Genomic DNA, 23,636 nt, shown 5'->3' with positions numbered 1-23,636 from the left:
ATATTAAACAGAGTCACTTCTTTGTCACTACCTTCTGTGTGACACTGAGGTCCTTCTGCCTCTTAAGCTGAGCTACACAAGAATTTTACAGAATGCAAAATAATCTGTAGGCCAACAGTACTCACTCTTCCCTTCTCTCATTAAGAGGGACTTGGGCACCATGAGCATGAAATATTGAAAAATGCATAGACTATTAAATTTGTTTTTTCAGAGCTAAAATAATATCACTCCATGTGATGTGATAGCACCTGGAAATTCAATACAGGAGCATGTTTGCATTTTTAGATTCTATTCAAGAAAAACAGAAATTTAGTTTCAGCTTCCAAAATCCTACAATCTAATTTCCAGATCACAGAACATTCTGAGTTGGAAGCGATCATCAAGTCCAACTCCTAAGTGAATGGCTCACACAGGGATCAAACCAACAACCTGGGTGTTATTACCACCAGGCTCTAACGAACTGAGCTAATCTCAATTAAAAAAAAAAACAACAAAAAACATTCTATGAGGTTTTAGTTTTTCTCAGCTATAATGCAGGTACAGTTACCAAATCTGGGCACATGCGATAGAACCAGACCTACTTTACAGTACAGTGGTTTTTACTTACAGCTTTGGGCACTATTCCCACTTCTATCATTAGTTTGATATATGCTATTGAAAGAGTGATTACATTTGTCTGAATTTCAATTTTCTTATCCGTAAAACTTGATTAGAATTGCCCATTAGAACTGCAGTATCAGAAAGGGAATTCTAGCCACTGTCCGTAAGAAATTCGGTATCAGTATGGGATTTCTTTTAGCTATGTAAGTCCTACATAAACAAGAAATTTTTCACAGAAAACATCATGCTGTAGCCATAGGCTAGCTGCACATTGCATTCTTTTGCTGAATGTTCAAGTGAATGATTTTTGACCATGCTCCTCTGACTATACCATCAACTCACAGTAATGTGCACTGTCAGTGCAGCATTACAGGACAATTTGCCACCTATTAGCGCTGTTGTTGTGGGATCTGGAAAGTTTAAGGCCAGCTGACATGCACTCACAAAAACACACTGGCAATTCTGACATGGTACAGAAATTAATTTTAGGAAAAGAATGAGTGATTTCAGTCCACATGGGCAGGATTATATTTTAATTTAAATATAATTGTTAAAACAATATGTAGGGAAATAAAACTATATCAACTAATGTCCAACAGATTATTATCGTCAAGATGATTGTCAGATTACAACATACATTACAACAGAGTATCTGAGGAAAACAGAACTACAGTTCCTTCTTTCTTTGTGGTTTTTATCCTTTCCAAATAGAGGGAGATTATTACTTTCATTTATGAACTATGCAGATACACTTCCAAAAAAGAAACACTCTTTCTCTAAATACAAAATAATTTGGGAATCAAAATAGAAAATTTTAACCACTTCTACCAAAAATTATATTACACATAAACCAAAACCAGTTGTTTTATTCAGTGACACTAATAAGAAAAATCTAAGGTATTAAAATGCTAATTTCTGCAAGATATTTCACTTACAAATTGACTTAAGGACCTTTAAGGAGAGCACAAAGTACAGTTTCAGATTTAATCAGGACACTCCTTATTTTCTCTTTTAAATGTCTAAGAGATCTATGTCAAATAGTTGTCTTTACTGATTCGTTACTGATTTTCCTTAGGGCCCATTATCAGTTATGGTCAGAGTAGGGTATTCTGAATTGAATCCTAGCTGCAGAAACAATTTATACACCTATTAGTATAATTTCTTGAAGATTCATGAAAGAAAGAAAAACTATACACCTTATAATTTAGAGTTTAAACAAACAGAAATATAAGAGAAACACATTCCTCATTTCCTGCTATTTAGATATGCAAATGTCACCGAGACATATTTTGAAAACCCAAAACCACTCGCAGTGTCAATTTTAACTTTTCCTTTCATTAAATTCCATGCCAATTAAATATTAATCTGAAGTCAAACCTTTTCTTGAATTAGCCTCTGCAGATGAATCCCACATGACAACATTGCTGAAAACATCGTAAGCATGTACTGCTGAATTTTACATATTCCATTTGCCAAGGAATTTAGTACAGCTGTTAATCCCACTTTTTCAATGACACTCTGGAAGGCATTAGGTGAGGAACGAGTAATTCTGCACAAAGCCTACAAAAGTGAAAAAAAAATTAATGATACTATTATTTCAAGAAAAATACTGGAAAACAAAAGCATGTGGTAAGTTTTCCAATAGTTTAGGAATATATGGAATGCATACAGATTCTTTTTTAAGACAAATATTAGGGGAAAAGATCTCTTATTTTTAGAGACCTGGAATTCTTCTAAATGCATTGATATACACTCTGTGCATCTGAAATTCAAATATTTTATACAGCAACATCCACATCAAAAAGTCACATAACTCTTTTCCTCTATAGAACAGTAATGATGGAGCACCACAGCCCATGCTTGAGTCTTTTGTCAAGCACGAAATACAAACAGCATCAGATAACATTGTACTAGAAAGGAGTGCAGGGAGAGAAAATACAGACACAGCACATGGCACAGTATTTATGGGAGCCTATAAAGGTGGGCATCTTCTCTCTCCCTCTCATAGACAATAATGAGGTTTGTAGTATTTCAGTGTCTAAAGTCTGTCTTAGCTCTAGATACTACTTCACATTTAGGTACTTATTAGGAAACAGTGATTAATATAACCAACTTGCAAACTATTCTCCAAATGGTTGATTTTCAAGTATCAGTGATTAAAATAATTTTAATAGAAAATGTAGATACTGACAGTGCTCCAGTAAAGCATAAACTGTTCAGTGTCTACTAACTTAGCTATTTCCTAGCAAACATTACCAAACAATCTTCAGGATGGCTTCATCTCCAAATCAATCTCCTTTTGATACCTGTAAAAATGCAACCTTGAAGATACTGTAACTGCATTTGTTCTCACCAGATAATGAAAATAAGACTCCTTACTTAAATATTAAAAATTTCTTTTTGTTTGGCCTGAATATAATTGTTATATTATTGTTGTAATATATAACAATGTTATATATTACATTGTTATGTAATATATAATTACATAATTATATATTATGTATATATAATTCTATATATAATTATATAGAAGAACAGCTTATGTCAAATATTGGATTCAGATAAAAATCTGAATTGGTATTCAGGAAAAACTTTGAAGGTAACTCCCTTTTGTGAAATGTAAGTAATATTTATGATATCTTTGTTCTCTTTAGACCAGCTACACTAAGAAATTGCTGTTTACTTAGTGTGCACTCAATAGTAAGGTCTCATTTAAGAGAAACTATAGTCAATTACACAGAATACAACCAGAGAAAAGCTTTCCATATAAGAACATCAGAAACTGTCCAGTTCACCAGTGCCCTTAGAAACATTACTCAAAACAAACTAAAATAGAAGGAAAAAGAAGAAAAGAGGCATAAAAGAGAGTAAATCACAAACTTGACAGACATTTTATTGTTGCTGTTCATCTACTCTGCTCCTGTTCTTTCTTGTCCTTTCTGGTCCAGGAACCACATCGATTGCAGCCTTTTTTTTTTTTTTTTTTTGCTCTCTTTTTAAACACAGACACTCCATCTCAGTTCCTTAGTACAGCATGCTCTGTTTCCCCCAGGATACAATCCAGCTCTTCACCTCTATTCAGAGTTTTCAAAATGAGTGGGCAGGAGGTATGTGTATCCACCAAAAGCATCCTTGAGGGTCATACTACCAATGAACTGCTGGGACCAAGGGACGGGCTGTGCCAAAGCAACATGGAGCTAGCTTGGTGTGTGCTGATTTTCCACTGCCTTAGATCTCTGCTACAAACCTTGCCAAACAAAGGTGGCCATCAGATTACTTCCAGGCAAACCTCATAGGAAAGACATCATAGGCTGTCTTCTAGTATAATAATGCAGCTTTGGAGGTAGCAGAAAAGCCACCAATAGCCAAGGGGAGAAGCTTTAAATGCCCATTAGTTTGTACATCACAGAATTCTCTGCTAAATGGACCTAACACTTCAGCAGAAAAGCAGAAGAATTTGAACGTGGAATAGAGTACAAAGCACTCTAAATTATTTCAGTAGATCCAATACTGGGAGAAAACAGATGGAGATAGGTCAAAAGGTGGTGGAGCAGGAAGGGGAGACAGATGATGATAGATGCAATACTAGAGCTCACACCACCATCTCCAGGCAGCAGTCTTGGAACATGAAATGTTCTTAGTGAGAGTAAGGCTTCAGCAGAACTTCTCCTGGAACTGGCTTCTCCACCCCTGCTCTCTGCTGGAGCCTTAACCAGCACCTCTTCTCTCAGCAGCTCCTACCTTTGCCTCACAATTCTTATTGGTCACTTCCAACTTGAGATACTCCAGGGTTCTATGATCATCTCTGCCATATCCTTCTAGTCTTACATGCTACATGTGACTCAGTAACATTCACCCTTTCATGATATCTTCCATGACTCTCAAGTTTGAAAATGAATGCACTAAAGTATCTGCAATACACAAGTCTCTGAAAGAAATTATTCAATAGAAATTACTTAAGAAAATAACAAAGGAACCCAATCCCCAAAAAAGACTGCATGAGCTTTCCCAAATTAGTTTCCATTTAAGTAGCTTATGTTTTGTTACTTCTCTTCCAGCAGAAAAAATTATCTCCTAGAAACAAAATTTTAAGTTATTTTTTTAAAAATTAGAAAACTTTCAGCATACTGGAAAGAAATATTCTTCCTGCTGCTGAGCTTGTCAGAATATTGCTGTGACATCTTACAGATTTTTTTTTCTGAGTCTAGCAAAATGATAAAAAGACACAGCTTTCCTACAGGCAAAATCTGTGATATTTACCTGAGGCATGTTAGACTCCAAAGTGAGAAAAAAATACTGAGACACAATCCAAATTTGCCACCTCTGATAGGCAGGACAAAGTGAAGGGTCATTTCTTGACTCCAGAGACTAAAGACAGAGAATCTCCTTGATATATTTTTATTATTGATTGAAATAATCATAAGTAGAATTCCATAGTCCTTTACTGCTGATACACTTTGCAGACAGACTGCTAACTCCAAGTAAAGATATGACAGACATATTTCTTAACAGAAATGTATTTTTACATTCTAATATAGATGTCAGTTAAGAATAAGTTCTTCAGGATACATTCAAATAAGGCAGGAATGACTGCATAATAAAATGAAATAGGACACTGATGATGTCAATTTTTGTGGTCATGCAGGATAAAAATGCCTACAAATCTGTAGCAACAATTTAATGAATGTAGAAATTATACAGTACATTATAACTGGAGAATACATTAGTATTTTATTTTTTAAGTCAGCAAAGCACTAAAACCTCCACAACTTTAGCTGGGAAAAGATCTTCCTGCACTAGATTTCAATATCAATTGATTGTTAGCAAATGAAGTTATATATCTAAATGCCACAGCAGCATTAATACACAACCATGATTTATATCAGGCATTGACTAATAAGTTTATCTACTTCTTAGTTTAGTGTTTCACTACAAAGCAGCAAAAGGATTAAAGTATCACCTTAGAGCATCCTACTTTAGAAGGTTCCTTGTTTAATTCACTTCATAAAAGTATTAAACTTCAGTCTTCTGATAAAGGAAACAATCCCCAAAACTGTGGAGGGGAAAATCCAGAAGCCCATTCAGACCCAATAACACTTGTGTAAAACGATCTGACTGAAAAAGAAGATGGCTTCAGCTACATGGACTTCAGCAATAATTTCCATGAAGACCAGAAAAACTAGAAGAAAGCAGTTTCATCAAGGGTATAAAACAATAAACGTGTCTTACTCTTGCAACTCTCCTCATAGCTGCTGTCATTCAAAGCTCTCCAATTTGTGAATTTGGAACAAGCCCTACCTCCAGCATGACTGAAATTTCAGTAAGTACACAAGGGAAAAGTATGATCTCCAGTAAGCCTATTGCCTTCACAGGAAACAAACATTAGTTGGGAACAGTTAGGGTTTTGTTTCTATTGTCCATATGTACATTTATACCACAGATATACATAAAATATTGAAGAAATTTTTACCTTAGCAGATCTCCATGTGCACACTCATTTGTCTTTTTAAAATGCTGGTATCAACACCCAAGCACACATTGCTAAGCAACTTTGAGAAAGAAAAGGTAACAGAATGATAAAAAACATCTTTCTTACTTAGATTGTCAATTGCTATTGAAAGGATGTCCCAAAAATCAGCTGAGTTTTTCTAGGAAATTTTGGTAACTGCATCTCTCATGACCTCCTAAAACAAACCGCTTCATCCTAACAGATGTCATCTGCAAGATGGCTTCTAGAGTAGCTTCTGAAGACTAATCTATTTTATAATACAAAGTTTTCAAACACAAGAAAAATAATCGGGAAGTAAGAGCTTGGCAAAACCAATTCATTCTACGTCCCAGTGTCAACCCATGACTGCCAGATGATTCAACTTTGGAGTATAAATATTGCAGTAAAACTCACTGCACTTAACAGGCCTAGCTGAACAAGAAGCCCATAAAAATCAGGCTGCTGTATCACACCTACAGGAACCAGAGGTGAAGGAACTGAGGAACTCACAATCTGTGATACTTTCAGTCTACTCATTTGGAAGAGATCATACAAACACCAGCACTGTCCAACTGCACTGAGCAAGTCATAAAGCCTCACTGGACTAGTACATAGTAGCTATCAATAGACACAAAAAGAAAAAAAAAAAAAAAGGGGGGGGAAAAAGGGGGAGCAAACTAGGCTACAAGAAGCTCTTCAGGTTTTACCTTCCTCTTACACATTTTTTGCAACTTTCCAGTTTTTCCAGCAGGAAAATTCTCTTCTCATCAGTAGTGCTTAAAAGAGGCTAGATACCCATAGCATAAACACTATGATGAAGAAAAGGCTTCTTAGTGGTTCACCTGAACCTGGGTTTTCAAAAGAAGCAAAGGATACAGAGGGACAAACAACAACCCACTCCTCTCATAGTCTCTTGATAATCATCCAAGGGCAAGGTGAGCGAACCAAGTGGTATTGATGACAGTAACCTCTGAGCCCACAGCTACAGAAAGCCATAGCGAATCTCCACTGATGACAAGTTTATTCTTGACAATCCAATATGTAACTTCTGCATATTACTGAGCAGGGAAAAAAGCTCTGCCCACCTCAAGCATACTGTATTGTCCAAGAAGAAACTGAGTTTTCAGGAGGGGAAAAGGAAAAAAAATAATAAAAAAGCCCACTGATAGTTCCTCCTGTGATTTCTTTTAGCTCAGTGTCTGAATGCCATTGAGACAGACGGGTTCTCCAGAATATGCTGTTTGCTGTGCTACACAAGCAGCCATAACTGGCCAATTGGCCCCTACAAATGGAGCAGGCCCTGGGAGGCTGCTGGGAGTCTGCTGTAGGAATCAAGGGAATGGTAAATGACAAAGCGAAGTTCTCCAAGCAGATAGCAGAGAAACAAGAGGGAATTTTCATCATGAGTTGAAAGAAATAAAAAAAAAAATAAAATGCTATGACCTAGTAGCAAACAAATAACTACCCAGTCTAATGATTGGCAAGAGTAGAAAGTACATTATACAAAACAACTCTTATAGCAAAAGTAGTGATAGGAGAGAGGATCGAGCAGGCTACTTTAAAAACTCAGTAAGTAAAGGAAGTCATAACTGTTATCTCCAGCCTTTTCCCATACAGGCAGTCGTGATCTAAGCATAAAACTCACAGATCAAATGGGTGAAGTCTCAAAAAGACACTTTCTAAAAAAGCAGCCTAATAGCCAGACTCACACATACACTTTACATATTCAGAGACAGACTATTTTGTATCTATGAAAGTTCTAAGAGTGTTTTTGCCAAGAATTTCAGATGCTACAGAGCAAAGGTTTTTATCTTACTAAAGAGGTTTCCTGTTCTAAAAAGTCAAGACATTTTCCAAATATTTGAGCAGTTTATATTGCAGGCAAGACTCTGCCACATATATACACTAAGACAAAAAATCAATAAATAAATATATTTTTTTAAATTATAAATTTATTATACCACTTACCTCTTCAGCCACGCATCAAATGAATTTTTATTTCTCTCTCTTTTATTGCCTTTATGCTAGATGTGTCTATGTGCATACTGCTGCAGGTGTGACTCTACCATTTTCCATCTGGAAAGCAAGAGCTCCATCCAACCTGGCTGTGAACAGTGCCCGGGAATGGGGCAGCCACAACTCTTCTGGAGAACACTGGCACTGTGCCAATGCCTTACTACCCTCATAATAAAGAATTTTTTCCCAATATTTAATCTAAACCTATTACTTTTAGTTTGAATCCATCCCCCATGTCCTGTCACTACATGCTCTTGGGTTAAATTCACAGTCCTGCTAAGTATTTTCTACCTTATAAATCTTTTTGTTCCAAACCTTCTCCTTGCATATCATCACTTTATTTGTCTTGCTATCATTCTATATTGCCTTAAAAATTCAGGGCAAAGACTAGGCCCTGACAATTTTATTAAAAGAAATTTGATTAATTCAACTAATACTTCTAAACTAGTCTTTGATAAAAAGAATAAACAATTCTCGTTTGAAGCATCATCGAAAAAGAGAAATTTCAATTTTGCAAGAATTTAATAGATTCTTTGAAAGGTTAAAATTTTTAAACATAACTCATTATTATCAGCATAAGGAAATATATGTTCTGGAAAATGATGAATCACCAGAACTATTCCTAAGCATTGAACTGTAATAAATGCATTTTTCAATTTCAGAAATTTTTCAAATATGTTTTAATGTAGTCTGAAATATAAAAAACACAAACCTACTGCAAACATGCTCAAATACATTTCAGTTCCAGTTCAGAAGGTTTTTCAGACTAAAGGCCAAAGCATTACACTACCAGAAAAGGAAATTCCTTACCGAAATAGGAGTTATCTTCAAAGAATCTCCTGTAGAATGTGTGAAAAGGTACCACAAGACAGGTCCAATTTCTCCTGTAATAAATCCTTGTGCATGGCATGAACGAGTAGTACAAACATTTTCAATTATCTTTGCTGCTATATGGTTCACTACCCGCTCTTCCTATAGGAAGGAGAAGGAGGATAATGCATTTGCAAATGTTTCTAATTTCTTTGTAAATTACTGCCTGTGTTCACATTTTATTCAATTATATTGTCTTGGTGTGGTTTCTTATGTCTTCCAGATACTTGCAAAAGTTTTCAAGAAACCTCACCTCATCACAAAGTTATGTTCACGGGTCATACTTCCCCCCACTTTCTCTTCTACTGCAAAAACAATTTAATACGAGCATAATTTAATACAAAACCTTTAATCTCCAAATAATCACCCCAAATTAAATGTAGTCTTTACAAATTAAAAGCTTTTGTTATATTAAAGGTGCTCCATGATCAGTGCTTTATAAATGAACAAATTTGTGTCAACACTCATTACTAGAACATGCTCTAAATAGTACAATTATGAGATATTCAGTTACATTGGAAAAAAAAATTACACTAAACCCTCTTTTTCTTTATCCCAGGATTTGTTGACTCTTTTGAATAAAGACTTCTTGTAAATTAAGTTGTTCCATAACTCCCTTCTAAGCAGACAATCCTGACCACTGCTTAAGACAAATTATTAGGTCCCATTTACTACAAGAAGTCCTAAATTTCCATATGAGATTCAGAATCCTTTATATTTTTAGTACTAACCCAAAAATTTTCACTTAAAATCAGAGCCTTTAACTGGAAGATAAATCACTGGTGTTATTTTGGCTGTGCATTGCCTCACCTCATCTCAGTCTTGAACTACGAAAAAAGTGAAGTCTCTCAACAATGTCTTTAATAGCATCTTGAATTTAGCAAGAATGAATTTTAATATAATTTTTATAATTCAATTTGTCCTTATAGTATGGCTTCTCAAATAATTCATCATAATATCTAATTGATTTCTTTCTTAAATTGATCTCTACTTTAGCCTACTAAGCTTTGGATTTCTGAGAGTTATCTTTACAATCAGAGCCACCAACAACTGTGAGCAAGATAATTAAACCTTTCAGAAAGTAGTACAAAAGGGTAGAACTTGCAGAAGGGGAGAACTTATGCTTCATTAAAATACATTCAATATCCATTTTTCCTTCCACTGACTTAGTAGCTCTAAAATATAGATTTTAGATGTAGAAATATTTGAAAACTTAGTATAATGCTGTCAAAAAAAGAGTAAGGCTGTATTCATCATTTTCATTATAATCCTTCCTGTTCTTCCAAAGAACTGCAGCTCTACTCAAAATATTTAACAGAAATACCAAAGTCAATTTCCATCTAAAGTGGTTACACTCTTATATTAAAAAATCCACTGAATTCTGTGGTCTTCCTGCTTATTTGCAGCCATAAAACCAAAGAGACTTTAGGCTTATCTCTTTTTACAGTTTTGATTACTACAAAATATTGCATTATTTTGACCTACTAAAGACCTAAATACACAGATACTCATACATGTTTACTAAAATTGAAGTTCTTAAAACATTTTATAAATAATGTCCAATTTCAATCTTTTTTTTTCTGTGAATTATGCTTCTGCATTTCAGTCCTTTTTTTTTTGGGGGGGGGGGTACAGTTAGGGGAAAAATACATGCATTTATCAAATTGACTAAATTGATGCATTTAACAATCAAATCCGTAACTGAAACATAATTGCCAAGTTACGTCTGTCTTACATATGAAGTGGTTATTAAGACTGTCAGTTGGAACTCCACTCCTAATTTAAGCGGGCATAAACACTTAATAAATGAACTATAATCCCATTAATTAATCATAATCAAAGGAATATATAGTGGATTATTAATGTTAACAAATTTCCAGATACAATTACAGCTTTTTTTTTTTTTGCAAAATTTGGTCCTGAACATGTGCTTTATTTCCTTTCAAGCCACTGATGAGATGAGTTATACCCTGTTCCAGACTGTCCTGCTACTTTGACTAGAAAATGGTCATGCATCATCACTGCGCTCTACAAACTCAATGATGCTGCCAAATTAATTCTATTTTCTGCCATCTGAGACCTTCCATTTCAGCTCCTCTGGTATCTGTTCCTGAGCACTATCTAAGCAACAAGACTTGCACCATGTTCTGCTTAATTAGCTGTCTGCAAGGGAGGCCTGATCTAAACTAATATTTGTCCTCTTAACTAAAGGAAAGGGGTCATCCAGTGATATTGCCAGCACATAAGCTATTGTAATGAACAGAAATGGATCTTCAAGATATGAGTAAAGCAGTTCCATATATCAGTAACTCTCTGTCCACATTATGAACTGCATGAAATCCAAAAGTATGAAGAGAACTGCATAAAAGAAGAAACACATACTTTATTTTCAATAGGTTTAGGTTTCAACTAGTTTTATAAAGTGCACTTAAAGCTCCTAATTTTCAGTCATGTTGAACACTTGCAGATATATCTGTTTTCAATGAAGTCAGGGATGCTTAATGGAAAAGAGCCCTGAGTGAAAATGCAAATACCAGAAGGATAAAAAGTTGCAAACTACTGAAAAGAAACTCTTTTTAATCAAGTCTTTACATTTTAATTGGGAAGCAGGGAGGGGGACTGGCTGGAAATCAACATCACAAAAAAATCTACTTCCATGTTTTTGAAATAACTGAATCTACTGGATATTTTTTCTGACTGTTATAAATTTAATAGTGCAGCAAAAATTTTGGAAGCACTGAAGTTACAGTCACTATGATAACAAACATACTACCAAAAAATAGCATAACTTCATTTTACTAGAAGTTAGGATAAAATATTTTATGATCCTTTTAAAGTAGGTTTACTGATGAAACTAAGTTGTGAGGAGCTGTTGACCCTATTGAAGACAGAGAGGCCCTGCAGAGAGACCTTGACAAATTAAGAGGTCTGGGTAATCACCAACCATATGAAGTTTGAGAAGGGCAAGTCCCAGATTCTGCACCTGGGTTGGGACAACCCTGGATGTACGGACAGGGTTTTGAATAAATGAAGCAAAATGCATAAAAGGAAAATGGTTTTCACATAGGTACCTATTAAACAGGAATATCCTTTCTGAAATAGAAAGTATCTTCCATGACTGGATAACATAGGAACTCTAACAGTTATACAATTTAGCAGAAGAAATCAGGACCTTCCTATCTTAAAGATTGCACACAAACATTTAGAAGTTGAACTTAAACAAATACAGATGCCTGGAACAGGCATTTTGTTCCACCGTTGGAAACAGCTGTTGGAAAAGATTAGCAAATAAATATTGGAACATTTACTACATCCATTCTGACAGACCACAACATCATACCAAGACTAAACATGTCAAATCAAGCTTATCATTTACTTATTTATAAGTGTACCAATTCCCTTATTTTGACACATAATTGAAATCAACCGTTCTTTGCCTGAGCTGAAAATCAGCTTCTATGTCAAGTTAACAACTCTGAAATGCAGGAAATCTGAACTTGTGCTCCCCTACACATAAAAGACTTTCCCAATCTTCTGCTTCCATCACCCTAAAACTCCTTTCACTGACCCATACACTTTTTTATCACTGTTAGATTTTCAGGCACAGAAGGTATGTGGAAATGACACTACCTGCATTTTCTGAACATTTTGTTCCTTTATACGCAAATAAAAGGGACATACACCTATTTCAAACTTCTTCCTGTTCTATTGTTCTGTTTCAGAGGGCAATTCTGCTTTGATAATGACAAATCTTATAAAACTTCAGAAGTTCAAGAACACTTCAGAGTAGTTCATAATAAAACTCAGGAACAGTGAACTTAGCTTACAAAGATCAAAACTATATAAACCATAATACTTAATGACATGAGCTGGTTTTATTTTCTTGAATTTTTATTAAATACATCAAATAAAGCTTCTTAACTGGAAATTAAAACTAGAAGTGAGTATTTGTAATGCATATGCAATGCACTGTGGTACTTCAGACCTTATTACAAAAAGTTAGTTTGCCATTTTCATAAATACTGAGACAATACGTCCATAACCACTTCAGCAAACGTCCTGATGTAAAATTTTCTTAACTAACAACTGGACTTAGAACAATTACAATTAATTCATTATGTAATTATATATAATTTTGTAAAAATTATTAATATAAGAATGAAAAACTTATGTACTTTTAATAGCAAAAAACCTTTTCAGAGCTGCATAGCCACAGGACAAGAGGCAATGGCCAGGAGTGAAAACTCCAAGCACAAACAAGTAAAAACTTTTTCCTATGAAGGATGTGCAGGCATTGCTGACGGAGATTGTGGGACCATAGTCATTAGAGACATTCAAGACATAAACAGACAAGTTCCTGAGCAACCTGATCTATTTAGACCTACTGTGAAGAGGAGGTTGGATTACACGACCTCCAGAGGTCCATTCCATCCTCAAGTCTTGCAGAGTTTTACAGCTTCAAACATGTTTTAAATATATATACATACATTAAAAATTAGCATACTCACAAACAGAAAATACAGAAGTGCACAGAAGTAGTTGGCTAGCCTAGACATAATTTTAAATTTATGCTTAATTAAATTTAATTTGAACTATTGCGTGGCAAATGTACTTCTATTTTGTGTCATTTTTTCAAGAAAAAATATATCAAGATAAATTAATAAGAAAAATTTGACATGTTTCAGGACTAAGAAGTGATTTTATTTTATAGGAATAAATTAGTGTCTTATGGATGTCTTGATTTAGTTTCTGCACAGTGTATATTCAGAAACAGCAAGTCTTCCATTACTAAATTTATAATTAAATAGCATCTCACTACTGTGCCTTAGAGTGACATCTTACTCTAATTATGAGCTGGAAATTGTACACAATACAAACCTAGTTTTGTGTTCTTGGTCACATGAAGGTTTGAAGATATTAAAATGCATCTAGGCTCTTCCTTTATTAATCACAATCTGTAGGCAATAAAGAGCTCAAAAAGGAAGGAAAAAAGGTATTTCCTCTTGCTTTCCACCTTCTAGCAACCTCTGACATGTTTTCTGCCTTGAGCTTTGCCTTGGGCAAAAATAATGTGGTCTCATACAAACAGTGAATGTAAACCCTCCACTCAGTTCTTTTTCATTTTCAAAATGGAACTACATGCATATTTTTGTTCCCTTCTTCTAGCACAGCTAAGCCATCGCCAAAACCAATGAAGAACATAGTAAAGCACACATATGAGAATAAACCTGATTACTACTTTTTTGCCTCAAAAGATTGCTGACAAGTCAGTAGGATAACAATGCAGTTTTAAAAAACTGTATATCATCCACTTCAAGAAAGAAACTTAAATCCTGCTCAAAAATTTACAAAGATGTATGAAAATCAGATTGCAAAAGGACAGCACAAACTGTCAGAACATTTCTCAAAAGATGCCTACATCATTAATAAATTTCACATTTATTAACAGTAATTTATATTTACTATCCCATTTCCCCCAACACAAGCAGCAATACATAAATGTTGAATGTACAGAGAACAACACTGCATTAATCTCCTGCTTAGGTCATGGTCTTATGATTATTTAAATTCAAGAGCAATGCTTGGTTGACAAGGTACTGCAATGCTGCAGGCTACAATCCTCACACAATGCCTAAAGGGTTATTACTGTGGAGAAATTCTACTGAGGACCATGAAAGAGCCTTACCCCTTCCCGAAGACACCTCATTAGCACAGTGTAAGCAGCTGAGGGAACAGCCCAGCATTCCCTGGGGTGCTCCCCTTTTTCCTCCTGAAATGAAGCCAACGGCACAACTGATTAAATCAAAAAATCACAACAATCTCAGTCACATAAAAAATGGGTAGGATGTTCTTAATAAGGTTCATATTATACACATTTCAAATTAACATATGCAATCAAGTATATTAAATTTCAGGACATTATTACTATTTCATGTTATTTCATGCACAGCACAGAGATTGATGTATCATTAGCTTATTTAAGTGGTCTCCAAAATCCATAACAGAGTTTGTCCTAATATTTCTGCATTTCATCAATTCATTCTAATTCATACAGACACAAAAAAGTGTCTGTTCTTTCATTCCTCTCAACCATTTTGAGTACTTCAGAGAGATAAATGACTATTAAGAGCAGAAATCTTTGCCTTTAAAACAAAATTAATTTTTTTGGTAGGTAAAAAGAAAAAAGTCAACTTTCTCTTGAAAAAAATGCTCAAAGCCATACAAAGAGATACCAAGTGTTTAAGAAAATTTACTGTAGGCTATAGCCTTCAGTACATATGAACACTGTTTCATGATCTTACTGTATATTTCCTTGAAATCACCCTGTTAGGCTAATTACTAGCTGAATTAGGGCTTAATTCTTCCATTACAAGTGAACTTCACGCCCCTCTGTCCCTGCAATAGCCTATTGCAAAATTTTAAATTTAAAAGGGGACACTTGGATATCACTGAGATTTAACTGCAATAACTTCCATATCCAGGCTAATAACAGAGCTATTAGAAAGAGGAAAAAATATAGCCTCTTTTGGGAAAGTGAGAAATAATAGGCATTAGACGATGTGAAGATGACAGGCCATGAAATCATGAGAAACTTGTTTTAGTAAGTAGACAAAGGATGACAAACAGTAATTTTCTTCAGAAATTACACAATTCTTGAACTCTATTAGTTATATTCTCAAATTATTTTTAGCATTCTAATAAACTGGTTTTAATAAAAGGGATAGGATAGGCAAAGTGGGGGCTAATGATGCAGAAATAAATTATACTTTCTAAATTTGCTGATTTCTGTGTGGCTTACAGTAATTCAACATATATACAATATGAACATCAGGCCTTTAATTAAAGCATGGCACATTAGCATGGAAGACTATTACTGAATTGTCTAGTAAAATTAATTTTTCTTCTTTATTAAAAACAAAACTTTATTTGCCACATATAGCTAGAGAGAAAATTAGTCTGTTAAATATCCCATTTGTAAGTTTTTTTTCTGCTAATTTGTATTAGGATGTATGGGACAATATAAACCGTAATAACAAGAGTGGCTTGACATCCAACAGACACATCAAATCCACTTCATTCTATCTCCTCCATCTTATGTAAGAATGTGCTGACAAGTAATCACCATTTGCCTTCCAAGGCATTGTAAGTTTAAGAAAACACAGTCCAAGTTCCAAGAAAGTAAAGGTAGATTACTTTCAAACAGTCTTGTCCTGGAAGAGGCAGGACAAGACTAAGAGTCAAAACAGAGTTCAAATGACAATCTATGGTGGAACTGGCATGGATCTACTTCTCATTGCATTCACCTAATTTAGCCAGAAATTCTTTCAAGGTCATTTGTAACCATACATATTGAATGTGATGTAAAATAAAAAGGCTTAAGAAATTGTGCAATCCTAAAACATTAATAGTTCTTCCATTCCTCAAACTGATTAAAGAGACTTTCTGCAAGGTTTAATCTCTATTTAGAAATTTAAAAATGCAAAGGGAGTATGAACCTTAGTACTGTTCTTAATTACGTAAACATAACATACAGCATTTGACACTTAATAAACTTAAATAGATCATCAAACACTGGGGAATCTTCCTACTTTTTGCTCACAGCCCATGTTGATTTTGATTAAACTTTAGGTTCTGCACCCTAATAACATAAACAACACAAAATTAATAAAAATATTGCATAGAACTTGAAAGTTTTCCCCCAAGGCAATCCACTCAAGAGTATGAGAACATGCTCCCTGGAGTCTGCTCATGCTACTTGTGAATTGCTCTTGGCTTCTGTTTGGAATAAAAATGCAGAGATGGAGTGTAAGATCTTACTTATGAGATCTCATAAGCAAGTACACATACAATATCAGACTTTAGGAATGCACAGGACTGTTAAGATTATCTGGACATTTCCCAGAATTTTCTGAGCCATAGAAATGCAAACAGTAATCTTATATTTTACCTCATTAATCATCCTGCATCTAAACAGCTGAATTTGATTTGAAATATTTGATAATTTATTATTTACCAAATGTTAACATGAAAAAGAAATAATCTTTACCATTATTTCATATAAAAATTGTGGCTGGACCTAGAAACACTTCACAAAACCCCAGAGGGAATAAATTAATAAATAAAATCAGACATGCCCTCAAAAATTTACAGCTTAAATGAAAATACTTAGCACTTTGATAAAACAATCAAACACGCCAGAGAAAGCACAAAATGCATGGAAACTAAAACAAAAAAGCATATAGTCCTTAATTAATTAGAGGCAATTATGATTTATTTTTCTTTATTAGTTAAGTCATAAGGCTTTGCTGTTTAAAGATATAAGTTTGCTGTATAAAGATATAAGCAATAAACTTTTTGTTTCCACTTATTATACTACCCCTGACTTGCTATATGATCTTGGCAAGGTCATTCAGCACTACTGTTTAACAGTTCAATGAGCTACAAAATGCCTACAATGCTACAGTATTCTGAAGTTAAATATGTATAGAAAAGTGCTTTTCTTAAAACCAATTGTATGGTTAGTATTTCCAAGCATACAAATCACACTGATATTTTTGAAATTTTACCAAGACATGGTGTCTTGAGCTCATATGTGTCCAAATATTTGTTCCTATACTCTTATTAATTTCTTAGCTATAACATAATGCAACCCATTAATATTTGTGTGTTTGTGTGTATGTATGACCAACCTTGAAACATGACAGACTTGTCACTCATATGCAAGTTGTAATGCTTCAAACATAAAATTCATACACAGACTGAAAAATTTGTCAGGTCACATTTTCAGATGGAAAAAACCTGTGCAAATCATTCTGGTGTTATACAACCAGTGTTAACAGAATTGTTCAAGCTATCAGAGTTTAATTTCAAAATAAAATCAAGCCATGCAAAACATTCCTGCCAAATGCAATTTTCAAGTTGGAATTTTAAGTTCATTTGTTTGATGATAGCAAGTAGAAATCTTTCCTCCTGAGGAAACCGAGCAAGTATTAAAACATATAAACTGTGACTGTGGATGCCTTTTTCAGAACATAATTTCACATTATAAGTTCTGTGAGAATGTATTTGACAAATACTTTGGCAATTGTCCAACAAAAATAGCACAATGCTTGTTATTCTACAAAAACCAAGGCAACTACTACATCTTGTGGAACATGCAAATGAGCTAGAGGATAAAGAAAATAAAACCTGGAAATTCAGTAGAAAGCCATAACTAAAGCCAAAGTAACAATTCATTTGCCACTTTTGCTCCATTACCAACTGCCTTGTTAAACAAACATGTCAGCATTCAGAGCTATTAGATGATGCAGATAATACAAAGGCTTCAGAGAAGCCAAGGTTATACTTTTTCTTGAAGACATTTTGTTTCTGTGAAGTAAAAGAGTATTTTATTCTTAGAATAAGGAAACACATATGCGATGGTTTAAAGGATCTGTCAACTCCCATTCTTAACATTGACAGTATTTCTTTTCTGCAAACAACCTCTGATTACATTTAATGCAAATCTACTACTTCTAGACTGAAGATTTAAATCAGTTTTAACCAGGAATAAACACAAGCCCATTTGAAATTAGTCAGGATAATTTCATTTCCTTTTCCACTGTGCTGTGAATCCAACCATGCTACAATAAGATTTATTATGAACTAGGCATATACATACAATAATATATTAATTTATTGATATTATAGACTGTCCTCATACATCCTATTTAATCATCATCTCTAGCGTAGATGTTTGAACCCTTAGATCTGCCACTTGGAGGCCAGCAATGTTTATTGCGGCTGATTAAATCCTTTTATGAAATTAAAATTCTACATTTGAAAAATGCTGATTAATTAATCTCCGAAGATTAGCATGTTTCTTACAGTAGAATAAGTGTTAGAGAAGACACGATAAGAAATTGTTGACTGTACAAATGACTAAGTAATTTGATTTTTTTGGTCTAGTTTTCCATGGGAATTTTTTTCACATTTGCCAAATTTGTAAGGATCACTTGCAGTCTTACCTTGCTGGCTATGAGGTAAAGCAGCTCCCCAAGTGCTGGTAGAAAGCATTGCTTCAATTTGCTGTTTCTGAAGTTCTCTCTGATTAGCTCGGTTAAAAGTGTAATTGCCTAAAATAAAAAAAAAAAATCAATCAATAGATCAACTCATGTATTTTGTCAAGCAAAATGTACTGCTAAAGGTAAAAAGCTTTATCTCAAATGCCATCTTACTGATGCACTCCTCACTTATGCTGAAGAGACATTTGCAAGGGATTTAGTAAGCATTGAAGGAAAGAAAAAATAATTATTCCAAAACATTATATATGCAATATGGAGAAAAATGCAATAAGGAATTAGTCAAGGTGACAAATTATCAGCTATCTCTTCTTTCATTTCCCTCAGGACTACAGAAATAGATCTGCCAGGAAAAGAAAAACCTACTTGCAGTTCCTGTGTTTCTGTCAGAAGTTCTGGGAGTTCTCACCACCAGGTTACAAAAAGAACAACAAGAAACCTGTAATGACGTCTTCTTTTGTGTAGATATCATATCAAAGGATAAGAATTATTTAAGATTTGTCTTCTGATCTCTAAGTTTACAGGTGACTTACTGTGTTAGAACTGGACATATAATTGTAGTTTTTTGTATTTCATGCACTTCTGTATGCAAAGCATTTATACATATACACATGTGTATGCATAGATAGATATGTTATTTATAAAAATGAGATGGAAGGAAATTAGAAAATTTGATTCATCTTGTGCAGGTGACCTAGTAAGAAATCACTTTTCCATGCAAAAGTATTTGGCAGCAAAGCACTTTTTCTTCTTTGGAGCACCAAGGAGTTTTTATGGAGTTTTTATCCTTAACTTCCCTTGTTTTACTTCACCTTCTGACCTTAGCAGCTTGATAACTCCAATCTCTGTACAGAAAAATCATATCAAAACTGGATATGCAGTCCTCAAATCAAAGCAAAAAATCTACTAAACAAACTTTGACCTTCTCCCCATTTTTTAAAAGTAGTGCTCTGCTCATTAACTGTTTTTTTTAAACTGTTTTCAGAGCATTTCTACAAATTTTATTCAGGAACTTTAATTAGCCTGCCATTCCAGAGAGAGATTTACTTTCATATTTAAGAAACAAATGTATCAGTAGGTTTCAAAGATGCTAATATGTCATCATGAGAAAGTAGTAGTCAAGTTGATTCAAGTGCAACTCTGCACTAAATGATGAACACATAATGACAGCATTTTCACCTTTATTATATTTTCTTTCTACAGCTATACAGAATGATTCTTGCTCTTGTGATGAAATATATTTCGAGAACTTCTTTGACTGTGGAATCAATACCATTAAAAGTACTTTGTCACTGTGGCATTAAAAGAGATTACACATACCCGTTAACATCCCTCAACTTTGCCTCTTTTGACTGAGGGTGAACCCACCATGAGATAGTATTTAACTACACAAAATTGATGAACTATATGATAACACAAGCTGCTGACAATATTTCCAGCTAGGGACTAGCTAGGCACATCAAATCATCATGACATCTAACTTACACTTGTTTGTTTGCAGTCAGAACTTGAAGAAAGTACAAATCAATTTGTACATCTGCTCTACAGGATCAGGGCAGTCTGCACAAAATTACCAGTTTTAATGACAAATCTCAACCAGCAGACAACCCTGTATCAATACTAATATTGGTTTGCACCTACAATATTTGTTTTCTCAAAGCCTGGATAATATATTGAGAAATTTTGATGACACATTATCTAAATACATTTATGTGTGCAGTCCTGCAATTCTCTAAATCCTACATTCTATTACATAGAACTATGAATTAACCTTTGTGTGTAGTAAATGATATATTTACTATATTCACTGGTACTAAGTTCTGTTTGGCTGCCTTACCGCTCAATTGAAGTTTAACAAAACAGTTATTAACATTAAATATACTGGGTAGATTATCCATCTTCTGTTTTGGGGTTTTTTTGTTTGTTTGTAATTAAAATTAAGAATTTAAGATTTAAAATGAATGAAGATTAAATCCAAGAACAATATTTCATATTGGTGAACAGATATTATTGTTTCTAACTCTCCTCCAAGATTCTACGACAAGTTATTTTTATTCTGAAGATATTCTAGTTATTATTTTTATTCTAAAGTGATAAGAAAAGGAAGTAATCATAATCCAATTCCTTCTCTTTCCTCAAAAATGAATGAAAAAAGAGGTAAAACTGAGTTAACAAAATTCAAATTAAAAAGTAATTTTCCTTGTTGTGCACCAAAAAAAAAACTTGCCAAAAATCTAGTCAACACTGCAATAAATTCAAGTTTTTATTTGAAAAAAAAAAACTTTTATTAAACAAGAGTGAAGATATGTCTGAAGAAATCTGAGCTGTTAGTCACCTACTTGTGCTAAAATTGTTACATCTTTGTAAAAGAGAAACGGAAGTAGCATGAAATTCTACAGTTCTTATCTTCATATATTACAATAAATTTCTCCATTAAGGGTTAATTTTGGTAACTGTAATAAGATCCATAAGAAGAACTAAGTACTATGGCAGAAGGCACTGAACATGAAATAGTCACCACACATTAAAGATGACACTCATAATCTCTTATATACGAGACTTTATTTACCACACTCAGATAATGGCCTCATTTTCTCTAGAGAGCACAGAGAGCACAGAGAGTACAGAATTGCCCTGTGATTTCCCTCCCTTCACTGAACACAATTAAATAATCAAATATTTTACAAGTGCAGGAAATGGGGTTCACTGACTATGTCACATACTGAACTAGCAGAGTGTCTGTGCCAATAACCTATTTAAGATCTTCTTGTGTCCTCTGCAATGGAAACTATGGAACAGGAACCTGTGATGTATGGTCTGTATTATAAGCACATTTATATGGAAATAAAAATATTTTTATAAAATAAATTTAATGTTATATAATATAAAGTGTTCATAATTTCACAAACACATTTTAAATGACCTAAAACAAGGAAGACAAAACTGTTTCCTGCTCTTGACAAGACACTTCTAATCTTGACAAGACTGATTTGCACAAGATTTAAATTATTCTTTCATCCTTTCATAATGAAAAATATAAGACTTGGAAAAAAAATCTGCTTGGACACTTGGATTCAATATTAAAGGGTGGTATAAATTTTAGGTAAAGAAAGCACCAAAGTTTATGTGGGAAAATGCACAACAGAAAAATCAGATTTAACTATGGATTGACAAAGTCTCCTTCTTACCTAGAGTACATTCTTTTTCTTTTCAACCTGCCTATATTTTCTCTTTCATAGAAATAAATAGTAATGAACTGCAAGTCCTACACTGTCTATTAAAAGCATCTTAAATTTAATAAATTACCTACACCTTTCACCCTAGCTGTCAAACTGAGCAGATATAGTATAGTCATAAAAAGAAAAGAAAGAAGAAAATGTCATATCTGGACAGTCGTTGACTTAATTTACAACAATAGTGTGCAGAATTAATCTATTACCTGTGGCAGATTCTCAATCTATTTCAAGCTGTATCCAGAAGTTTCCCTGCTGTTTCAAGCATCCAGAAGTGAAAATTACAGCATATTCAAAAAAGGTGTTTTATACCTTAAGTAGTAGAATGGCAATGCACATATTTCCAACATTACTACATCTTTGATCTATTAATATGATTGTCTGCAAGTATTAGTGGAAGTTAAAATATCTTTGTAATTCTGCAAACCCTTACAGTGATAAAAGCTATCTATGTCTCAAGCATAATGGAAATTATATTTTAGTTCATTTTCTTGTGAGTACGCATCATGTAATGTGGTCAAATAATGGCAAAGCAATCTGACTTTCCTCTGAGAAAAGCACTCTCACTAGGTTGAGAAAGCATGCCATGGTTTTAGTGCCACTAACCAGAAAAGAATCTAGGGTAATATTCAAGTACTCATCTTTAAAAGGATATATGACAAAAAAAAAACTACCAGCTTTCTCTGAACTCAAACTGGGTCATGAAGTAAGGAGGACTGAAGAGAAATCTGACTATCAGACTATGGATGTGGTATTAATGCTGTCCAGAATGTAGGGAGAAAAACAACAACAACAACAACATATTGCAACTCCTCTAGAACTCCTCTAGGAAAAAATATAACATGGAGGTGTAATGTTTTTCCAGGTGGATACAATGCAAAATTGACTCATTATGAAAACTCATAACTTTTCAATTTTTCTGCAACTGGTGGAGGAAGAGGTCTTAGTAGATGAATAGTCAAACCAGACATCATGAATTCAAAACGAGATTCAAGATGCTTTGGAACCAATTCAAGGTCCCAAAGGAATAAAATCAGAAACAAATATAAGCAATAAAATTATAACTCAGGTATGTTTACCAACAAATCAAAAGCTGATGTAAAAGTACTTTTAACAACTTTTGGAGTTTTGCTTGTGTGCTGTGGTTTATTTTTAAGGACAAAAAATGTTATTAGTTCTCCCAATCTGTCATGACAGTCATATGATCACATGAGTTCAGTAGCAGATGTTCATGAATACATCTGATTTCTACCCCAGCTCTTATGTTTGAAGCATTTTAATCACAAGAAGGACCAGGTAAAAATGCTTGCCTCTAACAGCAAAGAGACTCTGTTCTCAGTTTTGTCAAAGTCAAGCAAAGAAAAAGAT

At 34.0% G+C, this 23,636-nt stretch overlaps 1 protein-coding gene across 23 annotated transcripts in view; it reads right to left on the bottom strand.

Moving 5' to 3' along the window:
* ULK4 (unc-51 like kinase 4) overlaps positions 1-23,636 on the bottom strand; it is a 212,714-nt gene that overhangs the window by 158,559 nt on the left and 30,519 nt on the right. For 22 of the 23 annotated variants that reach the window (XR_010360981.1, XR_010361004.1, XR_010361006.1 and 19 more), the window contains 4 exons: positions 18,982-19,089; positions 14,661-14,744; positions 8,915-9,076; positions 1,978-2,160 (listed from right to left, as the gene is read on the bottom strand). Coding sequence is in view for 18 of the 23 variants with exons in the window: in XM_064417051.1 (XP_064273121.1) it covers positions 1,978-2,160; positions 8,915-9,076; positions 14,661-14,744; positions 18,982-19,089 (537 nt within the window). In the remaining 5 variants the exon portion in view is untranslated. The remainder of the gene's footprint in view (positions 1-1,977; positions 2,161-8,914; positions 9,077-14,660; positions 14,745-18,981; positions 19,090-23,636) is intronic. The other variant, XM_064417134.1, reaches the window with a different exon arrangement.

The sequence above is a fragment of the Passer domesticus genome, chromosome 1 (genome assembly GCF_036417665.1).
Source record: "Passer domesticus isolate bPasDom1 chromosome 1, bPasDom1.hap1, whole genome shotgun sequence".
NCBI classification, from domain to species: Eukaryota; Metazoa; Chordata; class Aves; order Passeriformes; family Passeridae; genus Passer; species Passer domesticus.
The sequence above is the reverse complement of the archived record's forward strand: the minus strand, read 5'-3'. Positions and strand labels throughout refer to the sequence as shown.